This window comes from Haliotis rufescens, unplaced genomic scaffold (genome assembly GCF_023055435.1).
Source record: "Haliotis rufescens isolate VD_foot unplaced genomic scaffold, xgHalRufe1.0.p SCAF_12, whole genome shotgun sequence".
NCBI lineage: Eukaryota > Metazoa > Mollusca > Gastropoda > Lepetellida > Haliotidae > Haliotis > Haliotis rufescens.
The window spans coordinates 22,125,333-22,149,610 of NW_025963802.1; the positions used below are offsets into that span (position 1 = coordinate 22,125,333).

A 24,278-nucleotide genomic window follows, 5' to 3' on the forward strand; every position below is an offset into this window, starting at 1 on the left:
GTCCTTTGGGGAAATATTCACTTCTAATAACTTCTGATTGTCGAATATCAAACTCTAGGCTTTTAAGCCAATTTGTTTATCAAGTAATGTGACAAATTTCCGAACTCAATCTGAGGATTTTTGAAACATCACTTTACGACATGAATGTACAGCAATCACGACGACTTGCAGGCCGGAATTCATGTATTCACAGCGCGTTCGGCAATCGAAATCAGTCTATTGGCTAGGCATTACCAACATGGGGACTCGCTTCTATACAGTAGTCAAACCGAAACGATGAGAACCCACAGCCGTTGAAACGCAGTCGGCGCGTATGGCTCCTGAGCGAGAGGAAGCAGGCTTGATTTCTGGCTGCATACCGTTCTCACACAGCACTGGGCGGCAGCTGATTCGTGGTTTGGATAATTGGAAAAAAATCAATAAAGAGGAGCTTTTAAAACCAGATGCTCGAACTTCCACTCGGCTGACTAACTTTGGCTACGGCGGCATCATGAACGGGAATGTGACAGTCACGAATCTCACTCTCCTGATGGGCACAGAGATGCCAACAAATGACAGTTACACCGTCTTAGGGGGAAATGAATCGGACAATGGTACAGGCCCATCTCCTGTTCAAAGTAGTCCAGAATATCTTCTGGCGTGGGTGACTGTGGCTAATGTGCTGGTGTTTATTACGGGTGTGTTCGGGAATACGCTGGTTATCATCGTAGTTTCCAGGGTGCGGGAGATGAAGACTGCCACCAACTTCTGTCTCATGAACCTCAGTATTGCAGACCTATTAGTTTTGTTAATCTGCCAACCCGCCGCGTTGCTCGAGTTTTTTTGCTATGAGAAGTGGATGCTGGGAGACTTCATGTGTAAGTATAATAAGTGTTTAAGTCTTTTGAAGTCATTAACACAAGCTTAACAAAAATCAGTATTTAAACTCAAAATATAAAATAATCATAATTGACACAGCAGAAAATGTTTAAAGATGAAAAGTGAAAAGACAGTTGTTATAATTTGTTTTCAATAAGTACATACACAGCAGCAAACACGGGTGGTGACTACGAACCTTAAAGACATGCAAAATATTTATAAAATGTCGAATGCGCTGTGAGACTTGTGTTTGGTTTTAAGCTCACATGAATGATTTTGGTATGATGACTATAATGTGATTTGGAATAGCAAACCTTTAAATAGTCCATCAACCAGATTATGTTATCCCGTATTCAGTGTGTATCTATGATATTCAAATCAAGGCCAGTCTCTTTTATCGGCGTGAATAACCACTTCTGTAACTGTATGTAACAGTTTGTAAATAATAGTGAAGTTTTAAACAAGCTATCAAAAGCATTCTATGTACGCTGTAACCTTAATCACACAGTTGTGCCATGCTCGATAATGTTTCGCTTCAGACTCTACAGACAGACAGTTATTTTATTAACGCATCACCTAATCGGTTCTTCAAAACTACATCAAATCAAAACAATAAACCTGATAAGCCACCCCTTTCGTTTTGTGGAAAACTTTTAATCCTATATATCATGTATAGTTCCTATGATAAAAAAAATGTTTACGTTTATCTAATTCGCAAAACTATTGTAAATTGGATAACGTTCAGCGAAGTTTATCTGTATCGTCAACATATCAACATGTTGCCAGATTTTATTGCGCTATGGTAATACAATTTATCGTACACGCACACACGTGCCAACGTACAATCTAGCAGGTAGTATTTGTATCGTACAATCTGGCAGGTGGTATTTGTATCGTACAATCTAGCAGGTGGTATTTGTATCGTACAATCTGGCAGGTGGTATTTGTATCGTACAATCTGGCAGGTGGTATTTGTATCGTACAATCTGGCAGGTGGTATTTGTATCGTACAATCTAACAGGTGGTATTTGTATCGTACAATCTGGCAGGTGGTATTTGTATCGTATAATCTGGCAGGTGGTATTTGTATCGTACAATCTAACAGGTGGTATTTGTATCGTACAATCTAACAGGTGGTATTTGTATCGTACAATCTGGCAGGTGGTATTTGTATCGTACAATCTAACAGGTGGTATTTGTATCGTACAATCTGGCAGGTGGTATTTGTATCGTACAATCTAACAGGTGGTATTTGTATCGTACAATCTGGCAGGTGGTATTTGTATCGTACAATCTGGCAGGTGGTATTTGTATCGTACAATCTAGCAGGTAGTATTTGTATCGTACAATCTGGCAGGTGGTATTTGTATCGTACAATCTAGCAGGTGGTATTTGTATCGTACAATCTGGCAGGTGGTATTTGTATCGTACAATCTGGCAGGTGGTATTTGTATCGTACAATCTGGCAGGTGGTATTTGTATCGTACAATCTAACAGGTGGTATTTGTATCGTACAATCTGGCAGGTGGTATTTGTATCGTACAATCTAACAGGTGGTATTTGTATCGTACAATCTGGCAGGTGGTATTTGTATCGTACAATCTAACAGGTGGTATTTGTATCGTACAATCTGGCAGGTGGTATTTGTATCGTACAATCTGGCAGGTGGTATTTGTATCGTACAATCTAGCAGGTAGTATTTGTATCGTACAATCTGGCAGGTGGTATTTGTATCGTACAATCTAGCAGGTGGTATTTGTATCGTACAATCTGGCAGGTGGTATTTGTATCGTACAATCTGGCAGGTGGTATTTGTATCGTACAATCTGGCAGGTGGTATTTGTATCGTACAATCTAACAGGTGGTATTTGTATCGTACAATCTGGCAGGTGGTATTTGTATCGTATAATCTGGCAGGTGGTATTTGTATCGTACAATCTGGCAGGTGGTATTTGTATCGTACAATCTAACAGGTGGTATTTGTATCGTACAATCTGGCAGGTGGTATTTGTATCGTACAATCTAACAGGTGGTATTTGTATCGTACAATCTGGCAGGTGGTATTTGTATCGTACAATCTAACAGGTGGTATTTGTATCGTACAATCTGGCAGGTGGTATTTGTATCGTACAATCTGGCAGGTGGTATTTGTATCGTACAATCTGGCAGGTGGTATTTGTATCGTACAATCTGGCAGGTGGTATTTGTATCGTACAATCTGGCAGGTGGTATTTGTATCGTACAATCTGGCAGGTGGTATTTGTATCGTACAATCTGGCAGGTGGTATTTGTATCGTACAATCTGGCAGGTGGTATTTGTATGAATAGTCACATATAATTATATATTATATATACGAGTAACATGATTGTTCCACATTATCATGAAACTTTCGTATATAGATTACTGGCGACACCTTTCCGACACAATTATGGATGGGGCGCAATTATCATATTACATATATAAAAAATAACTATTGTCTGTGTACATTTGTGTGTCACATATCTGGAACAGCACACATATCCATATCTGACACTACACAGGTAGGCCCATTCACCAAGTGCACTATTTCAAAATATGTGCCTTAATCTTTGAAATAGAGCGGTGTTAATGTCCAGCAACAATTTGTGCCTAATCGTGTAAATTGTATTTCATAACAGGAAACATTGGTATGGTATTTTACCGTAGAAACATGTACAGTATTATCAGGAAACGAGGTTAAGAAAATTACAATGCTATGTTCCCTGTATTTCTTGTCAGTCAGTCATTCCATGTCTTGGAAGAGCTTGTTTTAGTATAAACATATGTATATTCTCAGGATTGGGCACAAGCTTAGAACGCCCTCTTCTACATATTTACAACTTATGCTTATTAAGAATAAATACATTTAAAGAAAGAGAGGGAAGAAGAGATATGGAGAAACGTATGTACTCATACTCCTACTCATTGCTCACCGAAACCTTTTTGCTAATACGTATACAACTTTTCGTTCACATGATTGGGTAAAACTGTATTGAGAACCAGCATCAAGTCAATATTTACATTACAAGTATCTTACACAATTACATCAATTCGTTTCTAGCTGATTTCAAAAATGGACATTCATGTATTATGTTAATGTGTCTAAGACTATAGGAAACCTTATCTGAAATATGATGGAACTGTGAATGTTTCCAGAGTTTGTGGTAAGAATGTCCCTTATTTACTGGTCTGCAGTGTACAAACACATAGGGTGTTGTAGTTCGGAATAGTTGTTCACCTCGACACACTGTTTCACTACGCTTATTAATACATTATGATTACACGCCTTTCCTACAATATTGACAATGAATGAGATAACTCATAAATATAGAAATAATGGGATGTATTATCCTCCTGGTGCCAACTTCACTGGTTAATTACCATTTCTCTCCTGATTCATTTCTTTGCAGTGTATATTCTTACAGGTACTTCCAAATGAGAGATTTCTTTCATATCACTTTTTAAGTTTATAGAGTTCCGGAGAAGATGGTAGTCTGTCTGTCACATGCTCGTCATATGTGGCCATAACTATATTCTTATCAACGGGAAAAAAACGTCCTCTACTTAAGAATATGCTTTGATAAAGCTGGATGAAAGGCGTTAGCTATTTTCGACAGAGACAAGCAGGAGATTTAAAGTCGCTGAAGATAGCAACTTGCAAGCTAGACTTCCTATTCAGTATGCATTCTAACACCACATATTATCTAAGTAATGAGTTTGGGTAATTATAAAACGAATTTACATGCAAAAACATTAAGCTTGAAATAAAATACATGATGTATTATAATAGTGTCCTAATTGAACGTCAATCACACTATACATTGTGCTTATTAGCGATCTAATCGCCAGCAGCTCCACTACTGCCAGCTTTCAGTTATCCTTATGGGGAAATAGAATCTCTAAAATCTGTGTTGGTCAAGACTCCACAACCTCCGTCAACTTGGATAATCTCAAACATTTGTCGACGCGTTAAACGTTGTCATATAAGTTCTTTTTAGGTGAAATTAAGATATGAATTTAAAGCTATATTGCGTAGTTATTGTGGTCAGTTTATAATAATAAATTAAGACCAACGTGCATTTGTCACGTGCCTACAATTTCATATATATATGGACTGCGCTCTAACATCAGCACATATTGACAAAACATGCTGTGTCACGGCCATCAGATCCGGGCGGTTTGGTCAATGCACGATGGCTGTACACGGCGATTACCAAGTCAAAGTCTAAGTCACAGATACATCAGGAGAAAGATGTGTCGAAATAGCGATAGCGCACTTAAATCTGACAAGGACAACTACTTCCCGCGGTGCATCGTTGTTTCCGCTGTTGTGGCCGTCAAAGTGGATCCACAGAAAGTAGACGTATTACCATGATCATTCGCTTAATCCAACCCCTACTTAGTCTACACTCCCTACAGTATTGATGTACAAATGAGCAATTACTGGAAACCTACCATGCTATGTCGGAGGGCCGTGTAATGTTCATTGAGTGAAGTGCGTTGCTGTGTGAGGGCCCATGATTGACGGGGACCAACACACACTGCACACCTCGCCAGTTAAAATAACTCGTAGCATCAACGTGTGATAGGAACCTCTGAAGCAGGAGTTTTACTGCCATCGCTTCCAGATCACTTGAATACCGTACAGACATCTACATTGCTTGCATGGTTCAAGTGCACCTGTTCCAAACTATTTGAAACTGTATTGCAAGTTACCGAGAGGATTTTTTGTGTAGTTCTTGATGCTGAGTCTGGTCATGCTGTGGACCAACTGGGCAGGTGGGATGTGTAGATATACCTGGTCGACTGGGGCAGTAGAATGGATTTGACAACGACGTCACGACGATACACTCTATGCTTCTGAAAGCGTCATTGTACTAACCACTCAATAGTAACTGTTGAGGACTGTTAGCACTATAATTGGCTGGAATCCTGTCAACCTAAGCGAGAAGACAGGCGGTGGTTGCTTTATCACATGCTGCTATTTGATGACTCTGAGCTCAATCAGCATTCACTGCAACAAACAATGCGAATTGCGAACAATGCGAAATCTGTTTGTGAAGTAAAAATGCTCTCCCCAAATTTAACAGCAAAGCATCTTGTTATACGTTTTACATATCATCAAACATGGTACAGATTCGAACCACATAGTTTGCCGCCGCCTATTGGCTGAACACGCTAAACTTGCTGGTACCAGCTTAACCAATTAAGAATAACGTTATCTCGGGTTCCCAATGAATGAGAATATACCAGACAAAATGACCCGACGGAAAACTTTTGGAATCATTGTACAACCTTGTCTCCACTGGAGCAGCACCAAGCAATAGGACAATGTCTCCAGCAAATATCCTAACCGATTATTCCTATTTATCTCAGCTATTTCTAGTCACCTCTGTATCCATATGAATATCTCAGATACTGGTATCTTCATAAGCAATATTCCTTGGGGATTCCTGGTTAGAATTGATCTCCAGAAACCTGTGTTTGTAGTAGGAGGCGACTAAATGAATCGGGCTGGATGGTCTGACTGGGTGGCACATTCTCACAGTGTGTGGCAAAAATACTCCCTTCTCATACAGTGTAGCAATAACACTCCCTTCTCACACAGTGTGGCAATACTACTCCATTCTCACACAGTGTGGCAATAACTCTCCCTTCTCACACAGTGTGGCAATAATACTCCCTTCTCACACAGTGTTGCAATAACTCTCCCTTCTCACACAGTGTTGCAATAACTCTCCCTTCTCACACAGCGTGACAATAACTCTCCCTTCTCACACAGCGTGACAATAACTCTCCCTTCTCACACAGTGTTGCAATAATACTCCCTTCTCACACAGTGTAGCAATAACACTCCCTTCTCACACAGTGTTGCAATAACACAAACTTCTAACACAGTGCGGCAATAACTCTCCCTTCTCACACAATGTGGCAATAACACTCCCTTGTCATACAGTGTGGCAATAACACTCCCTTCTATCACAGTGTGGCAATACTACCCCCTTCTCACACTGTGTGGCAATAACTCTCCATTGAGTATTGCAACAACGCTCCCTTCTCACACAGTGTGGCAATAATACTCCCTTCTCACAGTGTGTGGTAATAACTCCCCCTTCTCACACCGTGTTGCAATAACACTCCCTTCTCATACAGTGTAGCAATAACACTCCCTTCTATCACAGTGTGGCAATAACACTCCCTTCTCACACAATGTGGCGATAACACCCCCTTCTCACACTGTGTGGCAATAACACTCCCTTTTTAACACAGTGTGGCAATACTACTCCCTTCTCACACTGTGTGGCAATAACACTCCCTTCTCACACAGTGTAGCAATACTACTCCCTTCTCACACAATGTGGCAATAATACTCCCTTCTCACACAGTGTAGCAATGCTACTCCCTTCTCACATAGTGTGGCAATAATACTCCCTTCTCACACAGTGTAGCAATGCTACTCCCTTCTCACACAGTGTAGCAATACTACTCCCTTCTCACACAGTGTAGCAATGCTACTCCCTTCTCACACAGTGTAGCAATGCTACTCCCTTCTCACACAGTGTAGCAATACTACTCCCTTCTCACACAGTGTAGCAATACTACTCCCTTCTCACACAGTGTAGCAATACTACTCCCTTCTCACACAGTGTGGCAATAATACTCCCTTCTCATGGGGGGTGGCAATAACGATCAACCTCTTTGGAAATCTGACGCCCCCCATGAGCCGATGCTTGCCTTGCCAATTAGTTACAGGCCTGTCGTGATACAGGCCTCGGCGTTAAACTGATACCTGTGACTCATCAGATGGTTTGGCAATGACGAATACTTCTGAGATGGTGTGGCAATAATGACCACAGAGCATATTGTGTGAAATTAACGATCACAGAGTATAGTAAGAGTAATAATAATGATCACAGAGTACATATAGAGTGACAATAACGATCATCGAGCATTGGGTGTGACAATAACGATCACCGAGCATATGGTGTGACAATAACGATCACCGAGTACATATATTTATAGTGTGACAATAGCGATCTCAGAGAACATGTATTTATAGTGTGACAATAACGATCACCGAGCTTATGGCGTGACAATAACGATCACCGAGCATATGGCGTGACAATAACAATCACAGAGTATATATGGTGTGACAATAACGATCTCAGAGTATATTAGTGTGACAATAACATTCACCGAGTATATATAGTGTGACAACAAAGATCATCGATCAAGTGCACACACAAACGTGTGACGACAGAAGATTCATGAAAGTGTGTTTAGGAGAAGAAAGTGTTCAGGGAACAAACTGTTTCAGTGAACTCAAAATACTTGTATAGGGCCATCCGCAGTAGCACATGCATACCGTGTATAGCTGACCTGTTGACGGCACTTGTTTCAGATGTTTACAGAGACCTGCTTATATCTCCTGTCACACCTCGTGTAGGGCCATCCGCAGTAGCACATGCATACCGTGTATAGCTGACCTGTTGACGGCACTTGTTTCAGATGTTTACAGAGACCTGCTTATATCTCCTGTCACACCTCGTGTAGGGCCATCCGCAGTATCACATGCATACCGTGTATAGCTGACCTGTTGACGGCACTTGTTTCAGATGTTTACAGAGACCTGCTTATATCTCCTGTCACACCTCGTGTAGGGCCATCCGCAGTATCACATGCATACCGTGTATAGCTGACCTGTTGACGGCACTTGTTTCAGATGTTTACAGAGACCTGCTTATATCTCCTGTCACACCTCGTGTAGGGCCATCCGCAGTAGCACATGCATACCGTGTATAGCTGACCTGTTGACGGCACTTGTTTCAGATGTTTACAGAGACCTGCTTATATCTCCTGTCACACCTCGTGTAGGGCCATCCGCAGTAGCACATGCATACCGTGTATAGCTGACCTGTTGACGGCACTTGTTTCAGATGTTTACAGAGACCTGCTTATATCTCCTGTCCTAGATTTGTCGTCACCTCACAATAACTGTGGGTATTTGGTCTCTCCTGTCATGGGAGGTGCACTGATGAAAGTAGTTTTGAATCGTTAAACCAATAATGTTTTCTTATAGTGATGGCATTGACAATGTTGACATTAAGGTCCAATTTTTCAGTATCCATCAGTATCTGTTTCACTTCGCTTTCTTGAACCGTATACTGATTTTTCGATGTGTCAAGCGTAGGCTTTTACTTAACCACAAGGCGGCCTGCTCTCCCTTTCACGGTATGCAGAAGCAACTAATATTTATGGGGATTACATTACAACATTATAGATTATGTCTCAACAGAGAAGATGTAAAATATATATACTACTGACAGAAAACAAGGGAACTAATTATTTGAATATAGCTTTCGTGGAGCTGCATGTTTACAATGCCGTGGCGTTGCAACTGATCGCAAAATCTAATCACAATGAAATAATTACAACACGTGATGTACGTGCATACAGAAGCCAACATTTGTCCGCCCATAGGGGAACTCACAATCTCTAATGCAACGGAGCTAAGATTCAAATCTGCTCCTGTTATCAATAGAGAATTCCGTAGAATAACAGGAAGGCGAATTTCAAAATCTAACGTTAAAAACCGACTCTATCCAGCCCGTGTGAGGGTGTGACCCTAACATCTTAACATAGGCGACACAGATTTGGGTGGGGTAGAAGAATCAATGTTTTGCCTCCGATTCACAGATGGCAGAAAACATTGTTGGCGACATGGCCGCGAGCAGTGCGCAAGGAAAAAAACAATTCTTGCCCATAATCAGTAGTGTCATGTTGTGGGGCGGTATCACACATGACAGGCGATCTCATTTGGTTATTGTGATTGGACATTTGACTGGTCAGCGATATGTTGACGAAATTTTTCATCCTGTCCTTGATCCATTCGATAGAACTATCGGCAGAAATTTTGAAAAGTAAGATGGTAATGCCAGACCACATGGTGCATGAGAAGGCATACGGACGTTGAACTGGTCCGCTAAGTCCCATGGCACTCCCATCACAGCATCTGTGGGATGTTCTCGGATGGAGAGTGTACGCAAGAGACCAGCACCCGCCAACGTGGTCCAGCTTAGGGTAGCTTTTCAGCCGGAATGGCGGGCAACACCAAGGGCAGCCATACGCAGGTGGATCATTTTTAGATCTCGGAAGGAAGTATATATACGTGAAGGCAATCTCGATGTCTGGACTGCGGAAGAACACATTTTTTGTGTACGTGCAGTTGGCGCAGTCATGCTTTACAAATCAGGTCAGTCTATCTATTCTTATCGTAACATCCGTTTTCGTGTTTTCGTAAGAGTCTCCCTATGATTTGGGGATAACCAAGAAACGATGCTAGCGTAAACATAGATCTGAACTCATGTCGGGTTATAGGAATGCAGCTGTCATCTTGCTCACCTCATCGGCTAGACTAACATATAGTCTATGAAATCATTTTTCACACAGTCTTTCCTATAAAATTAAGACAATCAATTTATTATGATGCTGATTTCATGTGGAATAGAGCTGGCTCGACTTGCTTTTATACAAATCTACATTGGATTTGTTTCTATAAAATGCATATATTCCACAGTCATGGTGCAGGACTACTCAAAGCCTCAAAGCAGCATTCAGTAGCGCGGCTGGTAATAGATTGTTGGCTATTGTTTCCGCTTATAACATTCATGCAATATTCACACTGCACAGTTCTGTTGGGTACGTATAAGACGTTGTTGGGGATTTTCAATCGCGTATACATGAACAGTTGAAGCGAACAAAAGAACTACTACCACCCAGGTGGGCAGGTTGTTCTGCAAAACCATGGAAAAGGATAGCATCACATAATTGTAAAATTCGTTGGCAGAGACGTACTTGCCTGGTGAAAAAAACATAGATAATCAGCCCTGGTGTGAGGTTGGGGTATTTGAAGGTGACCGTACACAGTGCACTTTCACTGCCAACTCTTGAGGAAGATCCGCGACTTTGAAACGTAGGTATTTGACTGGTGGTAGTTATACTTACCGTGCACAGCAACTCACGACTGGCGTGGGTACTCGTATATATGCGCATTCCAGTACTGGGGCTTTAGCAAGGTATAGCCTTGCCCAGTTGGCCGGTGTTGATTCTTACTCATTCTAGCAACCACTTATCTGTCTCTGCCAGATTAGTTACTTGTCACAGGAAAACCCTCTTATCCCGATCAACTACTTTGGCGAGGTTTTGAAATTAAGGAAGAGTGAGTGTTATATAAGATGTGGGAGGAGAGCCCGAAGTGATGCAGGTGTTAGACGTTTAGCAGTTTTGAAAGACTCATGGTCATGGGTATGGTGCTGACAAACTTGGAAACTAGATTAGAGCAAATTGGGATTCGAACCTACAATCATAGGTTTCTGGCACGCGAAAGATCAAGGCGAAACTCTGCACGCGACAAAGACGAGTGGGAAAATAAGGAAGAGAGTCAAGCCGTAGACACCCGTGCACCCAGGAAGCCGTCATACAGCTGGAATAATGCTGAGTGCGGTGTTCAACAATAAACATACTCGCGAGACCACGCACAGAAGTCTGTGTCATCACTGGTGAAGTGAGGTGGAATGAGGGTTAACGGCGCGTTCAAGATTATTGCACTTGTTGCACTTGTTTTAGCCCCTTAATGCAAGCAGGGTAACAACAAGTATAATCTTTTAACGTCTTTAGGTATGACGCTGCCGGGGATCGAACCCCCGACCTTCCGCTCTCCTGGCAGACACTCTACCACCAGACCATGGAGGAGTCATCACTGGAAACTGACAGCCTTTGGTACACCATGCTTTCCACAACCCATTGTGATATGCCATCCACACTATACTTCACAATTAAACAGAATAGACCCTTATATACATTGGATCTGATGCTGGTTAGAGCAACACCTATGCGTTGGCACGACATTGCAGCTCACTTATCTCTTATAACCACCTTCTCCAATGTAAGCGCTAGACCGGTTTTTGGAATCTTGCCATTCATGAACCTATGAATGTATGGCCATGCCATGACGCCCACGATTGTCTTTTGTTCGTAATATGAGGAAACAGTATAACTATGAGAAACATGAGAAACATGAAATGTCATCTTTAAGGAAACTCATGTCCAGGAAACGCAAAATCTATTAATCATTTTAGATACTTAAGCGTAGATTTAGGGGTGTTGAAAAAGAAAAATCCCCAACCGTACATATTTGTCTGCATGTGAGAGTTGATATTTGTAGAAGTGACCATAGACGATAATTCAGCAATAATTCAGAGAACAAAATTATCTTGTCAATCGGAAATGGCCTGAAACAGTAATTTTGAAATAGTTGTTTTGGCCAAACGTCTGACTGCTATCTGAGGACATATTTACAAATATCTCCCTATCGTCTAACACCATCGACCAACAGGTTAAAGTAGCACTCCTTCAACGGCGGGCGCCAAGATAGAGAAAACAAGATAGCCGACGCCCATCTGTTAGTCACGTGTTGCTCGCTATCATCGTGTGTATGTGTGTGGGGAGTAACAGTACTGACATAACCCTGCTGTCCAAACGCTGACGGGCGTCCTCGTGATTCATAATGCTTCATTTATAAAATAACTTGATCATCTTTTTGGATCTGTATAACTAAAGAACGTGTGTTTAATGTACAAATGTCACGTAGTTCACATGTTGTGTGGCCACATAGATAACCGCCGCAGTAATTTCGACAATAAACACCATGATGGCTCTATTTTCAGAATACTTGGAAAATTATCAACAGGCACTTTTAGAATCTTTTAGGGTTCTTTTTTTTGTCATATTCTCAAAACACGAACGTTTACGGATACGAATTATGCTAACACTCAACGTGTTGCCCACTTACTGACATGATTCAGCAGGCGAGTACAAACATGCATCTCCCACCCATACATCGAAAAACAGGCGAGTACACACATGCATCTCCCACCCATACATCGAACATCAGGCGAGTACACACATGCATCTCCCACCCATGCATCGAACATCAGGCGAGTACACACATGCATCTCCCACCCATACATCGAACAACAGATGAGTAGACACATGCATCTCCCACCCATACATCATACAGCAGGCGAGTACACACATGCATCTCCCACCCATACATCGAACATCAGGCGAGTACACACATGCATCTCCTACCAATACATCGAACATCAGGCGAGTACACACATTCATTTCCCACCCATACATCGAACAACAGGCGAGTACACACATGCATCTCCCACCCATACATCGAACATCAGGCGAGTACACACATACATCTCCCACCAATACATCGAACAACAGACGAGTACACACATGCATCTCCCACTCATACATCAAACATCAGGCGAGTACACATATGCATCTCCCACCCATACATCGAACATCAGGCGAGTACACACATGCATCTCCAACCCATACATCCTACAACATGTGAGTACACACATGCATCTACCATCCATACATCGAACATCAGGCGAGAACACACATGCACCTCCCTCCCATACATCGAACATCAGGCGAGTACACACATGCATCTCCCGCCCATACATCGAACATCAGGCGAGTACACACATGCATCTCCCACCCATACATCAAACATCAGGCGAGTACAAACATGCATCTCCCACCCATACATCATACAGCAGGCGAGTACACACATGCAACTCCCACCCATACATCGAACATCAGGCGAGTACACACATGCATCTCCCACCAATACATCATACAGCAGGCGAGTACACACATGCATCTCACACCCATACATCGTACAGAAGGCGAGAACACACATGCATCTCCCACTAATACATCGAACATCAGGCAAGTACACACATTCATTTCCCACCCATACATCGAACATCAGGCGAGTACACACATACATGTCCCACCCATACATCATACAGCAGGGGAGTACATACATGCATCTCCAAAACATACATCGAACATCAGACGAGTACACACATGCATCTCCCACCCATACATCATACAGCAGGCGAGTACACACATGCATCTCACACCCATACATCGTACAGTAGGCGAGAACACACATGCATCTCCCACTAATACATCGAACATCAGGCGAGTACACACATTCATTTCCCACCCATACATCGAACATCAGGCGAGTACACACATACATGTCCCACCCATACATCATACAGCAGGGGAGTACATACATGCATCTCCAAAACATACATCGAACATCAGACGAGTACACACATGCATCTCCCACCCATACATCATACAGCAGGCGAGTACATACATGCATCTCCAAAACATACATCGAACATCAGGCGAGTACATACATGCATCTTCTACCAATACATCATACAGCAGGCGAGTACACACATGCATCTCCCACCCATACATCATACAGCAGGCGAGTACACACATGCAACTCCCACCCATACATCGAACTTCAGGCAAGTACACACATGCATCTCCCACCAATACATCGAACATCAGGCGAGTACACACATGCATCTCCCACCAATACATCGAACATCAGGCGAGTACACACATGCAACTCCCACCCATACATCGAACTTCAGGCAAGTACACACATGCATCTCCCACCAATACATCGAACATCAGGCGAGTACACACATGCATCTCCCACCCATACATCGAACATCAGGCGAGTACACACATGCATCTCCCACCCATACATCGAACATCAGGCGAGTACACACATGTATCTCCCACCCATACATCATACAGCAGGCGAGTACACACATGCATCTCACACCCATACATCGAACATCAGGCGAGTACACACATGCATCTCCCACCCATACATCGAACATCAGGCGAGTACACACATGCATCTCCCACCCATACATCGAACATCAGGCGAGTACACACATGTATCTCCCACCCATACATCATACAGCAGGCGAGAACACACATGCATCTCCCACCAATACATCGAACAACAGATGAGTATACACATGCATCTCCCACCCATACATCATACAGCAGGCGAGTACACACATGCATCTCCCACCCATACATCGAACATCAGGCGAGTACACACATGCATCTCCCACCCATATATCTAACATCAGGCGAGTACACACATGCATCTCCCACTAATACATCGAACATAAGGCGAGTACACACATTCATTTACCTCCCATACATCGAACATCAGGCGAGTACACACATGCATCTCCCACCAATACATCATACAGCAGGCGAGTACACACATGCATCTCACACCCATACATCGTACAGAAGGCGAGAACACACATGCATCTCCCACTAATACATCGAACATCAGGCAAGTACACACATTCATTTCCCACCCATACATCGAACATCAGGCGAGTACACACATACATGTCCCACCCATACATCATACAGCAGGAGAGTACATACATGCATCTCCAAAACATACATCGAACATCAGACGAGTACACACATGCATCTCCCACCCATACATCATACAGCAGGCGAGTACACACATGCATCTCACACCCATACATCGTACAGTAGGCGAGAACACACATGCATCTCCCACTAATACATCGAACATCAGGCGAGTACACACATTCATTTCCCACCCATACATCGAACATCAGGCGAGTACACACATACATGTCCCACCCATACATCATACAGCAGGGGAGTACATACATGCATCTCCCACCCATACATCGAACATCAGACGAGTACACACATGCATCTCCCACCCATACATCATACAGCAGGCGAGTACATACATGCATCTCCAAAACATACATCGAACATCAGGCGAGTACATACATGCATCTTCTACCCATACATCATACAGCAGGCGAGTACACACATGCATCTCCCACCCATACATCATACAGCAGGCGAGTACACACATGCAACTCCCACCCATACATCGAACTTCAGGCAAGTACACACATGCATCTCCCACCAATACATCGAACATCAGGCGAGTACACACATGCATCTCCCACCCATACATCATACATCAGGCGAGTACACACATGCATCTCCCACCCATACATCAAACATCAGGCGAGTACACACATGCATCTCCCACCAATACATCGAACATCAGGCGGGGACACACATACATCTCCCACCCATACATCATACATCAGGCGAGTGCACACATGCATCTCCCACCCATACATCGAACATCAGGCGGGGACACACATACATCTCCCACCGATACATCATACATCAGGCGAGTGCACACATACATCTCCCACTAATACATCGAACATCAGGCGAGTACACCCATCATCTCCCACCAATACATCATACAGCAGGCGAGTACACACATGCATCTCCCACCCATACATCATACAGCAGGCGAGTACATACATGCATCTCCAAAACATACATCGAACATCAGGCGAGTACACACATGCATCTCCCACCCATACATTATACAGCAGGCGAGTACACACATGCATCTCCCTCCCATACATCGAACATCAGGCGAGTACACACATGCATCTCCTACCCATACATCATACAGCAGGCGAGTACACACTTCCATCTCCCACCAATACATCATACAGCAGACGAGTACACACATGCATCTCCAAAACATACATCTAACATCAGGAGAGTACACACATGCATCTCACACCAATACATCTAACATCAGGCGAGTACACACATGCATCTCCTATAAATACATCATACATCAGGCGAGTACACACATGCATCGCCTACCCATACATCGAACATCAGGCGAGTACACACATGCATCTCCCACCCATACATCGAACAACAGGCGAGTACACACATGCATCTCCCACCCATACATCATACAGCAGGCGAGTACAAACATGCATCTCCCACCCATACATCGAACATCAGGCGAGTACACACATGTATCTCCAACCACTTCATTGAACATCAGGCGAGTACACACATGCATCTCCCACCCATACATCGTACAGTAGGCGGGAACACGCATGCATCTCCCACCAAAACATCATACATCAGGCGAGAACACACATGCATCTCCAACACATACATCGAACATCAGGCAAGTACACACATGCATCTCCCACCCATACATCGTACAGCAGGCGAGAACACACATGCATCTCTGACCCATACATCGTACAACATGTGAGTACACATATGTATCTCCCCCACCCCCCACCCCCCCACCCCCCCCCCACCCCCCCCCACCCCCCCACCCCCACCCCCCCACCCCCCCACCCCCCCTACATTGTACAGCAGGCGAGTACACACATGCATCTCCCATCCATACACCGACAGCAGGCGAGTACACACAAGCATCTCCCATCCATACATCGTACACTGATAGATTGTTTTTGATAGTCGCTGATATTCGTGCATTTCGGAATATATGTTCTTCCAGTTGACAGTCAACTGGCATATAGACGGTTATCTTTGACCTTTATGAACGGTATTGGAGTGCAGTGCCACATCGGCCTCAATCCAGACTTGTCTACATATAAGGGACGTGCTCCCAGACTTGTCTACATATAAGGGACGTGCTCCCAGACTTGTCTACATATAAGGGACGTGCTCCCAGACTTGTCTACATATAAGGGACGTGCTCCCAGACTTGTCTACATATAAGGGACGTGCTCCCAGACTTGTCTCCATATTAGGGACATCGATATATATATAACTAGGTATATCTACAAAATCCTTTGGACCCAAATACATTACAATGTGTCGAATGTACATATTCCGTAAGATGAACATAAAAAAGTTACCAAACAATGACAAAGCTGTTACATTGTTTAGATTGACAATGCCACAGCGTCATGATGTGTGTGATTTACATCACAGTTCACTTCTTTAGTGATAATTCTTCTCCCCCGTGGGTCCTTTGCTAGACACTGTTATATGAAAAATATGGTACAGGATCAAATATTATATTATGAATTATAGCGCCAACAATTGAAACATGGTACACGATCCAGAATAATATGAATTCAGTGCAGAAACCTAGAGTTCAGGTCTTTTTATACATTAGTACTTCATTAAAACACTAGTGATAGAAATACAATATACCTGTCTCACTGACAGTTGCGAGTTATTACCCTACATGAATATCTGCGGTATATGTTCACGTGGACATACATTAATGGCCCAATCATCACACACAGCGGTCAATGATGCATTGTCACCAAGAAGAGTCACTATATTGGAGTGGTAAATTGGACAGCTACACTGCGACGACATGAATTCAGATAGGTCGTGAAACCAATGCGTTTGCTATATATATTCAGATCAGCAATGACCGGAAGAGGGCTGTAACAGGTGCTGGAAGGGAAAGTTCTCTTACTGTCGCCGCTGGCATGTATTCGATTCTGATTCATGCATTTCAGGATTGACTGTTTCTGTTTTACAGTTTATCTAGTCGGAAAACAAACGGGCAAACCGTTTGTGAGAAGGCATGTAATCGTGTTATGTGCAAAGTGCTAAACGTTGAGACCTTTTGAAGACATTGTCAAAACAATGTCACAATGATTGTATTTCAGAATACAAAGAAAAGTACGAGAAGGTTTTTACGTTTGTTTGTGAATAGAAATTAAAACATTTAGACACACGTATAATGCCAATGAAGTCAGCGTAACTATCTAAATGGCACAACCTATTTAGGCCCCCTATATTATGTCATCGTGTGTGGTGGAGAAAATCCTCGAGGTACCTAAGCAGCTTAATCATGTTGTGGATGTGATCTGTTACACAACAAAGGTTTGTGTTCCTTCTCAGAAACTCAAGTTGCTGGAACCTGCATACAACATATTTACATAATCATTGATAAACATCACATTTTCTACAGGGGCTGCGATATTGGAGATAGTGTCGCCTGATGCTGGTCACCTTTGTTCTCTTTGGTCAGTCTGGTGCACAGGCCACATGCTAGTCAAATTGTAACACGATCTATTCCACATTCAACATTCAATTTCATGTTTATCAACCATTTCACTTTTTGAAAGACAACACAATTAGATACCATACGTCATGAGACGGCTTATTGAACCTGGGAAATGACATGAAACGTGTAAATATTTCCATTTGCGTATTTAGATTGCATTTACAATCCACCACAAACATAGAATCCCCAGGAGAGATATGGTCACTTTGATGTGTAGAGATTCATTCTTATACCCGGTTGTAGTTGTGATCCATTTTTACGGATTGCTCTGATTTCAACAGTGGTTTATTAAATCAAGATAAGAGTCTAGTCACGTAATACGCAAATGAGCTTGTGTCAGTGGTTTAATATTAAATCAGCTGTTGTTCATGACAACACAGAAACATTTTATCCCACAATTCCAAATACAGATAGACCGGCTAGGTGTTACTTTTTGTGATACGGAAACTCACGTCTTTCTACGCTTTTCCTAAAAAACATGTTATTGGTAGTATCTTGTGTAATCATCAATATATACTGGAGGCTTTGAATTTTGAAATAGCTGTCCCTTGTGGATTACTGTTGAAAGTTTCTCAGTCCTATCTGAGGCACTGTGGGAGAAGCAGTCTGGACGTCGTTATTGTATAGAAAACCATCGCAATGATTGATACTCACCGTGTTGTCATAAATATTCCTGAGAATTTCACCTCGTGACTTCACTCTACATTTAGATTTAGACAAATGGCCATAGAGTTCCCGTTTTCATTTTGTTGACAGGTATTGTAAATGACCATACAATATTTTTAGCCTATGTCGAATGTGACGTCACCTATTCATCAAGTGTACTATAGTATTCATCAAATATAACTAGATAATCGTGTTATATATATTCATTATGGAAACAACTTCAATCGTACACGTGGATATGTATACGTCTGCATAGTAAATATAACATTTGTCACTGAAATTGACCAGCCATTTTGTCAGTGCACCATTTATACACCATGAAATATATAATTTCATATGTCAGACAGCATGATACATATTCTCTTTAGATTCTCCTTTATAGATATAAAACGATTATGCGTAAATTGAGATATTAAGGATTATAAAAGCATTAGAATTGATAACATATTACATGTCACGATGACAGCAATCTGTATGCGTTGACGGGAATATGTGAAAATATCAGATTCCCAAAGGATCTACGTTTAGGCTAATTTTTGGTCACACCACGTCACGTCTTGGAGACATTGCCCGATGGTATAACTAAAGATGTAATCTTTATGCAGAAGACAACCATATTTATCTTTTTTCACAAATCACTTGAAAATTCGTCTGTCCTGGTTTCATTTGAGAGGGTCCAAACATTGGCGTCAATTGTATATATATTTACATCAACGGTATCTGTAAACTATCATGTCATCATCGCCGGGACATCAAGATCTGATCAGGACGTACTTAAGATGAACATGCAGCTTCCTCACTGGTTCAGTTCTATATAACATCTCGAAAAGATTACAGCATGTTTTTTTTGTTCGGCCTGCCGCATTCTTTAACAAACAAGCGAAATGTCCAGAACGCAGCAGCAGCAATTCTCAGAGAAATATTACGGCCATGTCACTCCAGTTCCACCTGGAACCTGGTTGCCTACACAATACCGGATACATTACATAATTCTGGTCCTTGTCTTCAAATGTCTAAATGTCAAGCTCCTGTGTATCGCGCCTCTCTGCTTCAACGTCGCCAACCATCTCGGTCGCTCAGATCAAGTGCCATCGACACGCACAAAAAGAATGGTGATCGCTCTTTTAAAAGAGTAGGACACTACCTCTGGAACAAGCTCTCTCTTCAGATCACATAACTAATTATTCACTTTTAGGTTCCAGCTGAAGTCTCGCTCCTTCTGGGTTGTCTATGTTGTGTAATATCTGCCAGTGTCAGACATGTCAGAGAAGCTCAAGTCTCTGATTAGTTCTCATTGTGTTAATAAGCTGAACTGACTCACCTCGACCATTTCTATTGAAGAAAGCAGACTGAGATAAAGAATAACAGGAACTTTGGAGGCGACGTTAAGCCCCATTTCACCTCACCCCAGAAAGGAAAGTTCTTTTGAGTAGCGATTCCTGGAATGTATTGCATGTTGACAAATACTACACATGGGCGAACATGTCGCCTCTCCCCCGGAGAACGCCTCACACAGAGTATTACGACGTATATGATAAAAATATCATTTTACAGGCATGGTGTGGGGATTAATATTTTGCATAGTGGACTACAGACAGCCTATGAGATCTATGGATGACAATCATAATATTGTAATATGCTATTGTGAGTACTAAATCTATCCAACCGTTTGCCGGCATAGATTACACATGGACGTCTACATTAGCAGCCGGCAAGCCCTCAGTACACACTCCTGTCGCGTCATGTCATGAGCAAGTAACTGGACTATTGTCATACTGTGCGGCCTCTCAACAACTCTGGTCAGTAAATAAATATCTCGTCAAACAACGGGAGGACAACTAGATTACACACAGACACTGATTGATCTCGCGAAGTGCATGCCAATACAGAAATCACTGTAGCGGAGACTAGATCTTTGTTAATTACGGTGGTGCTCTATTTCGTTACTGCTTCAGTTGGTTAATGCTGTTTTCTGCCTGAGCTGAATGCCGATATGTCACATACAGTCGTTGAATATTGAGTCGGACACTCAATTAACCATTGCAAGCTTGGCACTAATAAAGCCCCAAGCAGACATTTATTCACTGTGGAAATGTTACTAAAGTTAATGGTGGGTGAGTGAGTGAGTTGGGTTTAGCGCCGCTTTTAACAGTATTCCAGTTATATCACAGCGTGTCAGGACAGCGCAAAGCGACGCAAGTCTCAGACGTTTGCCACGTTGATGAAACCCATGAGCACGGACATGGTGCTGACAAACCTAAACACCTAATCGGCGCGGACTTTGATTCGAACCCACAATCAGACTTCTTGTGTGCCCAAGGGACGCAACTCTGCACAGCGAAATGCGGCGCCTTAGACGTGTGTTTCACTTGTTCTGTATTGTTTACAAGAATACCTGAAGGTGCAACATGTTTGACGAATGAATAGCCAGGTACGCTTCTGTAATCCAGTTTACATCGGTAAATGCATCTCACACTCGCACGCAGGTCATTTCATATATACATTCAATGTCAGCTCGAAAACACACTAGTGAACGAGGCCTGGTTCACAAGTATGAGAACATTAATTGCCACGTTCCTGTCCAGCTGTTTCGGCCATAAATACATGGACTGCGATAAATAGATGTGCCAACATAATATGTTGTTCTTTTCTTGACTGTTGTTCGCAATTAACTGTCAGAATCATAGAACCCTTTTGTAGTCATGTGCTGAGGACAACTTTAAGCTCAACACAGGCACAACGATTAACAACACTATTGGCAATTACAATTCTTATTACAATGACTAATTGCATAGTACAAACATGTATCCACATTGCCAGTTAGTATCAATGGGATGTGAATGCATGGACACACTGTGGTGTTGATGTGAGTACATCACCTCTCGTGGTTCTGCTCATACACCCCCGGCATCAGAAGCTCCAGGAATGCAATATGGGAAGCACTCGCGACTGATATGATTACACAGTAAGCGGTTTTAGTTTAGTGGTTTTCAGTAAACATTCTGTTACAATCATGAACATATCTATCATGTATTCACAGGTATAGTTAAACCCGACCAATGACGACTCTTGTAGATCCCTTTATGACTCTTTCCTGTTTCCAGTAACCTTGCATTACCGTGCCAGCAATCGCATGCTACCGTTTTAGTTTCCATGCTGCACACTATGCACAATGCACAGACTGAAAGATGCCATGTATTCAATATTCTTCCAGTCACTAGTGCTGCGGGAACCAAGCTAACATTTCCCCATCCTAATCCCATTTGTGTCCGCAACATGTGATAGATGGGGAGGAGCTTACGACCAAAGTCTCAAAGATTATTTGTGAGCAAGGTTAATGAAGCTGTAAGAGCGTGGATATTAACAGCACAAACAACAAGCAGGACGGAACACCCCTAATGTCACCCATCATCTCCTGGGATCATTTATATCATGGACTCCGTCGGCCGCCTGCAGGGACAACGTGTCTCTATCTCATTCAACCTGTAAAGACGAGTGTATTTTCCAATTTGTTACGTATCCTTAAGATAAAACGTCAAAGGGCACACCAGTGGGCTTTCTTGTGAAGATTTCGCTCTTGGCTTATTTCATGAATATCGAAAATAGAGTGTCTTCTGGGCAAGAATTTGTTATCAAGGTGACTCCCGTGATTCTGTTTGTTTCTGTTTCTGTTAGGTTTGCTCTACACGGTTAACGTTGTATGCAGCTGCTGTAGTGTATACGGAGGTTGGACAGGACAATATTGGTGGCCAGCTAGACTTTCTGAACATCAACATTCGGATACAGAATAAGAGTTTCTCATGTTGTATTTTACCACAATGATGTTCACACTCTCTTGTAATAAACGTTTTTATATTAAATAAAGTTAATTACAATAGTTAATTCATAAAGTTATAATTTATAATATGGATTTACTTAGATGAAATCATCAAATATAAAACAAGCACCGATGTAAAAGCCAGCCTGGTTTAAAGTACATTACACAATGGAGGACACGAACAATATGCTTTACACATTGCAACCATTTTGGTCTGGTGTGACGAAACAATGCTATACCCACAAGGCTACCCCTGCTAAATGGGGATAGAATATATACTGATTTCCACTGAGTAGTGTTTCCTTATACCATCTTTTTATATACATGTCCCGTTACTCCCAATTTCATTCAAACTTAATGGTGTACTTTAACCACTTCCTAACATCACGCACCGCTCACTCCAGAGATCATACCCACATCCTCGGATCGGGCACTGCCAATAGACATCTGTAAACAAGCGAGAAACGGTAAATATGAATAGCAGGGCACTTAATTTCGGTGACTTTCTCCACCTTTCTTAACTTTAAGACATAAGTTCAAGGAAACCGGAAATCATAGAAAGAAGAGTCTCTCGACAATCGATATCCCTTTATCAATAATAAGTAAAGTAAACGGATTCGCAAACTATAATTATCGTGCATAATATTTACAATTAATTACGCATGGTAACATTTCAGTACACTGTGTTATTAGTCAGTCATGATTTCACAGGGTTATCGATGTATTGATGGGTGGAAGTATTTAAGAGAATCGTATGCCAGTGCAGCGCTCACTACACCCTCGTTAGCACGTGTCGCAGACTATAGATTACCCGTTGTCGGCACCAGGCAATTACCATGTCGGTCAGCCTGGAGGGACAACATCCAAGACAGCTGAAGCCAGTGAAGGGCCTACCTCTAGAATGTCAGTGTCTACTTTTGACGACCTGAAACAAAAACATTGTCTCATGCCACTGACTTTTAACCCTTTGGCTCCTAATGATAGTATTTAGCAAACGAATGTAGATTCGAGACATCTGTGAGTCGACCCTTCGCACGCTGACTTGG

At 42.4% G+C, this 24,278-nt stretch overlaps 1 protein-coding gene across 1 annotated transcript in view; it reads left to right on the plus strand.

The window, feature by feature from the left end:
- The first annotated feature begins 270 nt into the window (after window positions 1-270).
- Window positions 271-24,278, plus strand: part of LOC125378231 (QRFP-like peptide receptor) — a 38,294-nt gene continuing 14,286 nt past the window's right edge. The window contains exon 1 of the mRNA XM_048393437.1: window positions 271-857. Coding sequence (XP_048249394.1) covers window positions 314-857 — 544 coding nt within the window. The 5' untranslated portion in view covers window positions 271-313. The remainder of the gene's footprint in view (window positions 858-24,278) is intronic.